This window comes from Callospermophilus lateralis, chromosome 19, assembly GCF_048772815.1.
Source record: "Callospermophilus lateralis isolate mCalLat2 chromosome 19, mCalLat2.hap1, whole genome shotgun sequence".
NCBI lineage: Eukaryota > Metazoa > Chordata > Mammalia > Rodentia > Sciuridae > Callospermophilus > Callospermophilus lateralis.
The window spans coordinates 6,220,612-6,226,432 of record NC_135323.1 but is presented as its reverse complement, the minus strand read 5'-3'; the positions used below and the strand labels follow the sequence as shown (position 1 = coordinate 6,226,432).

General features: G+C 49.4%; 1 protein-coding gene across 1 annotated transcript; it reads right to left on the bottom strand.

The window, feature by feature from the left end:
- Window positions 1–397: 397 nt before the first annotated feature.
- Window positions 398–1,329, bottom strand: C19H16orf90 (chromosome 19 C16orf90 homolog). The gene is made up of 2 exons (XM_076840240.1): window positions 1,117–1,329; window positions 398–555 (listed from the first exon to the last, which is right to left on the bottom strand). Exons 1-2 carry the CDS (start codon window positions 1,298–1,300, stop codon window positions 398–400), a joined length of 342 nt encoding a protein of 113 aa, XP_076696355.1. The 5' UTR covers window positions 1,301–1,329.
- Between the last annotated feature and the right edge of the window lie 4,492 nt (window positions 1,330–5,821).

The following is a 5,821-nucleotide window of genomic DNA, read 5'->3' as shown; positions in this document are numbered from 1 at the left end:
CATGGCTATTTTTCTGACTGAGTTAGCCTGATGACAGATACACACAGACAAGAAGGTACAGGCCTTGGCTTTTACTGAGCTTAGACCTGAGGGCTCCCTGGCCTCTCAGGAACCCGATTCTCTGCTCGGCCTGGCCTCCCAGGTGCAAGTGGCTGACTGGAGTTTGAGCAGGCTGCAAGGGCAGGGCCGTGCTTCTATTTCTTCTGTCCCTCCCTTAGGACCTCTTCCTCCCTCCCCCTTTGCACTCTCCTGAGCTGGCCCAAATCTGGTGCCGGGCAGCTGTGGGGCTGTCTCATTGGGCAGGGCTACTGTGCAGTCTGAGCCCTTCCTCTTTGGACCTGCCTCCTCTTCCTTGGCTATCCTTCCCCTCTGTCCCCAGCCCTGGAATTCAGGATCCCTATGGCCTCTCCAAGGCCCCAGAGCGGGTTCTCTTGCACAAGGGACACATGGCCTCCTCCAAGGCTCCCCAGGACCTCTTGGGCCTGAGCCCCAAGCCCTCAGGGGGACCTGGCTGGGCAGGGGCACCCTTGGCTGGGTCCATGCTGGAACTGGAAGCTGAGGAAAGAGGAAAGAGAAGAGTCACTCAGACCTCAAGGGAGACTGGCAACCCACCCTACAGTTCCCAAAACAGAAGGGGATAAATGGCATTCCTTCCTTGGGAGAACTGGGGGAAGGAAGTGGGAGGTGAATGGTTCAATCTGGAAGGACCCTCACCTAACCTGAATGCCTCATTTGACAGATGGACAAACTGAGGCTCAGGAAGACAGGGAGTTGTCCAAAGTCCCTCATCAAATGCAGAGCTGGAACAGGAACCCAGAACACTAAGTCCCCAAGCCTTCTCTTTGCTTCATACCCCCTTGCCCTGATACACTCCATCCCTGACCCAGCTGTACACCACCACCACCACACCAAGACCCCATGGGCCCAGGAGTTTTGTGACCTGGGTACATTGATGGCCTTAACCCAATAATAGGGTACAGGGATGGGGCAGATTCACCAAGATCTGAGCCTCTGAAGCATAACATCTTGGTATCCCACCCCAATCCCTGAAGAAGCCCCATTTGAGTTCCTGGGATCTACCCCTCCTGTCCCCAGTCTTGCCTTAGCAGAGCTCACCTGTATCTCCCAGGCTGTCCCTGGGTAGTTGGGCTTCCAGAAGGGCTGAGCAGTGGTTGTTACCTGGGCCCAGAGTCCCCTGTGGAAGGTCCAAGGGCCAGGCTGAGCCCTCAGGCTGTGGCAGGTACCCCCCAGCCAGAAGCCGGCCCAGCCAGTGGCTCTCGCACTGGCCAGCAGGCTGCATATGGCCTGGCAGGTAGAGAGCCAGGCTCCGGAGGTGGCGCAGCCGGAAGTTCTTGGGCTTGTTTCCCTGGGCACTGGGGCACTGCTGCTGCTGGGCCCCCAGGCCCCCCTCGTAGATGTTGGGTGGTGTGTCCTGGTGACTGGGGCGTCCTCGGGCCCAGCTCACTGCATCTGCAGGGGAAGGGCAGGAGGGTGGTGGCCAGCTGGTCCAGCATCCATGAGGGGAGAATGCAGGCACCTGTCTCTAAGACCAGCTCATATTATGGGCTCCTCTCCCAGTCTGCCAAGCTGCAGCTTACTTGTCTGCCAAGTGGGCTTGGTTTTCTGCCTCTGCCCTGCCCATTGCCCATTACTCCTCTTCACACCCCTAAACCAACAGAGAGGCCTAAAGCCTGGGACTGAAATCCCTTTTAGCACTTCAAGCCCTTTGTGCCCCCTACCCTAGAAAGAGAATTCTGGTCTCAGTATGGAAGTTGCACAGTGGGTCCATGAGGAAGTGACCAGCCTAAAGTCAAATGGCTTGAATCAGTGCACATTTTCCTCTCCCAAGTATGCATGTCCCTGAGGCCACCCCAGTGGCTTTGAGCCCCAGCTGGGACAAGAGGGCATCTGACCTGCCACTCTTCCCCACAGCCCAGCACCTTCTCTTATGCGCAGCTCAGAGAACGCACAGACCAAGGCTTCCATGGAGGGCCAGTATGGTGGGGAAAGAGTGGCCAGGCCTTGTGCAGGAGGGCCCTGCTCTGCCCTGCCTGAGGGGTGGGTGTGCAGGTCTCCCATGACAACTGGCTCTTATGATGTCACAGGGAAGACTCCAGCCTTCCTGGACCCCTAGTTTGGGAGAGGATAATGCCCAGGGCAAAGTCAACATGGGAGGAGGGAATGGGAGGGGACTAGAACCCCATAGGAAGTCCCTGTTTGCTCTAGCCTGGCAGACTGGAGAGTTGTTCTCTGGGGTGACCTTTGGGGAACTTAGCTTCCTCATCTCTGGATGGGAAATGAGGACTTGGTGAGTCCTGGATCAATGCTTTGACTGGGCCAAGAAAGTGGTTATGGGTGACTGGCAAGTCACTTCACTGGTCTGTCCATTTTCTCTTAAGTTTCTGGGTAGTGTGTAGATAATACCAACTGTTTATAAGGGTGTGGAGAAAGAACTTGGAACTCTCATATACTGCTGTTGGGAATGTAAAATGGTACAACTACTTTGGAAAAGTGCTTATTGGTTTCTTGAACAGACTGGGCTGGAAGCGTAGCTCAGGGATACAGCATGTTCCTAGCATGTGTGAGGCCCTGGGTTTGGTCCCCAGTACCACAAAAAATAAATAAATAAATAAAGCACAAAAAATACACATTCACTTTTCTCTATTGACAGATAACACGATCTTGTGTATGCAAAAAGCTTATGGATGTCATAGCTAACTAAAGAATCCACACACACTAGAAAGAAAAAAAGGAAGAGGAAGGGAGGAAAAAAAGAAGGAAGAAAGACAACAATCTAGGGTTGGGGTTAAAGAAAAGTTTGGCAAAGTCTTAGGAAAAAGGTCAACACATAAAAGTCAGTTGTATTTCTACACATAAGCAGAATACAGAAAGAATAAAACAGGAGCAAATTTAATCAACACTACATGCTAAAAAACACTGCTGAGATAATTGACAGAAAACTTAAATAGAAAAGTATTCCATGTTCATAGATTGAAGACTTGATATGGTCAAGACAACAATATTCCCCTAAGTATTCAAGGCAACCCTTATGAAAATGTCAATGGGTTTTAGATAGTGTATTAGGGTTGCCAGAGAAACAGAATCAATAGTGTATATACAGCTATTTAAGAGAAAATTTATTAGGGGAATTGGCTCATATGATCATCAAGGCCAAGAAGTCCCACAATATACCATCTGCAACCTGGAAAACCAGGAAAGCCAATGGTCAATTCAAGTCTAAAGGCCTGAGAGTGAGGGTGGGAATAGAGATGGCATTTAGTATAAGTCTAATATCCAAAGACCCCCAAACCAGGAGCTCCAATGTCCAAGGACAGAGGATGGATGTACCCACTTAAACTCTTCCTTCACCTTTCTAACTGGACCCCAGTGGGCTGGATGATGTCTACCCATTTTGGTGAGGGCCACCTTGTATTATTCAGTCTACAAATTCAAATGCTAATTTCTTCTGGAACCACGCTCACAGACACACCCAGAAATAATGGTACACTAGTCATCTGTGCATCCCTTAGCCCAGTCAAGATGACATATAATATTGTTACAGGAAATGGAAAAACACCCTAAAATTTATATGGAATTACAAGGGAGCCCAAATAACCACAAAAATCTTGAAAAATGAAAAAGCAGATTGAGGACTAACAGCTTCTGATTTCAAGACTTACTACAAAGTTACAGTAATCAAAACAGTATAAAACTGGCATATATCATTCATATATACACACACACATACACACACAGATGGGCTAGAGAATCAAAATTAAATCTATATATCTATGGTCAATTGATTCTGACAAGGATGCCAATATCTTCTTTTGTGAAGCATCTGTTTATATTTTTTAATTATATTATCTTCTCACTGAGTGAGAATTTACATATTCTGGATATGTCTTTTAAATCAGGTATGTGTTCTGTGACATTATTTTCTTCGAGACTGTGGCTTGTCTTTCTGTTTTCTTAATGGTTTGATAAATACAATTTATGGGGGGGTTATGTTAATAGACCAGATCAAGCCCAAATGGAGTCATTAATGCTAGGTGCCACATAATCAAACTGAGTTTGGAAATGAACCTGGTTTTCCAAAAAACAGGAGATTCACAGCAACCAATCATAAGCAACCCAGTTGACCTGAGTCAAATTGATAAGGAAGTGCTCTTTGCTTTAACCCACACAGGGAAAGCAACCTGCTGCCAACCAGTCCTCTCCTTGCTTTATGTCATTTCCTCCTTGTTCCTCAAGATACCTTAAAAACTCCACTGTTCTGCCATGCCCATTGCAGCATCTAGCTCAGAGAAGGGGTGCTACCCATTCATGAATTCCTAACGAATGTCAGTTTGATCTCTAAACCCAATTTGATGAAAAAAAATTTAACCATTCCTTTTGAAGAGCAAATTTTATTTTGATGAAGTCCAGTTTATCCCAAAGAAATTTTCTGAGGTTGTACTCTTTGTATATCTACGGAATCTTGCCTACCCAGACACAAAGCTTTTCCCCTAGGTTTCGTTTTTACATATACATTTGTGATCCATTTTTAATTTTTTTGGGGGGTGGAGCACTTGGGATTGAACTCAGGAGCATCCAATCACTGATTGGGCCACATCCCCAGCCCTATCTTAGGGCCGATACCACAACCCACAGCTTACTTATTTGCCAGAAGTTGCTTAGCACTTGGCTTTTGCTGAGGCTGGCTTTTTCTTTTTTTGTAACTTATTTTTTAGTTTTAGGTGGGCATAATATCTTTATTTTATTTGTATGTGGTAGCTGAGGATCGAATCCAGTGTCCCACGCATGCCAGGCAAGCACTCTACCTCTGAGCCACAACCGTAGCCCCACTGAGACTGGCTTTGAACTTGCCATACTCCTGCCTCAGCCTCCCAAGCCGCTGAGATTACAGGCGTGCGCCAACGCGCCCGACTCATTTTTAATTTTCGTATATTGTGCAAGATAAGAATGGAGGCTTACTTATTTGCCATGGGTTTACAACTGCTCCAAAACCATTTGTTGCAGACTATTCTTTATTCACGTAAATGCAGGTTGGACTGGCCACAGATGCGAGGCTCTGGAGTGGGCCAATACCACAACCCACCGACAGAGGGCGTCCTTGGCCCGGCGTCGCCTCACTTCGGGGTTTGCCTTCCTCTTCGTCCACCCTACCAGACTCAGCTCAGTTCATCTCCCCAGAGCTTCTTCGTCGCCTCTCTGCCCCGTGGTGGTCGCCAGGGAGGGATCCCTGCGGCGCCCCGGGAAAACACTGCCGCGACACTCTGCGTCCTGGCAGGGCCTTGTAGCCTCCTTACGGTCGATCCCCGAGGAATCCGCCAAGGTTGTCACGTCAACTGCCAGACGATTTCCGGCCGGTCGTAAAAACCGAGGCGGCTGCGCGTGCGCTGGGTCCAGGATAGTCTACCCCGAAACCTCCACCCCTCCGTGCTGCAGACGCTTTTCGATGGCCTCGGGCGCGGGCCCTGTGTGTATGTCAGAAAGGAAGTATGCTGTAGGCAGGACCCAGAAAGGGCACCCCGCGTCATGAGAGTACGCTCTGTACAGAAGTGAGGAAATCGAGGCGTGTGGGAAGCGCCTAGAACTCTGTGGAACACAGAGTAGGCATTCAGAACACATCAGCGGATGCCAGGTGTTCGGAAAGCGTGTAAAAGGACTCAAGTCGCCGAGCCCGCGGCCCTAGGCGTCTCCCGTGGCGTCCCCTTCAGACTGCCCTCCCAGTGCGCATGCGTGCGTCACCACGCTTCGCCTCTGGTCCTGTTTGGCCCAGTCCGCACGCCGTCTGGTGACGGTGTGTTGCCATAGA

What these genes read in the sequence shown, in the direction of transcription:
- C19H16orf90 (XM_076840240.1), bottom strand. Translation starts at nt 1,300, where the DNA reads ATGCAGCCTGCTGGCCAGTGCGAGAGCCACTGGCTGGGCCGGCTTCTG. An exon ending in GGACAGCCTGGGAGATACAG is followed by an intron (nt 556 to 1,116) that starts GTGAGCTCTGCT and finishes CTCTTTCCTCAG; the next exon opens with CTTCCAGTTCCAGCATGGAC.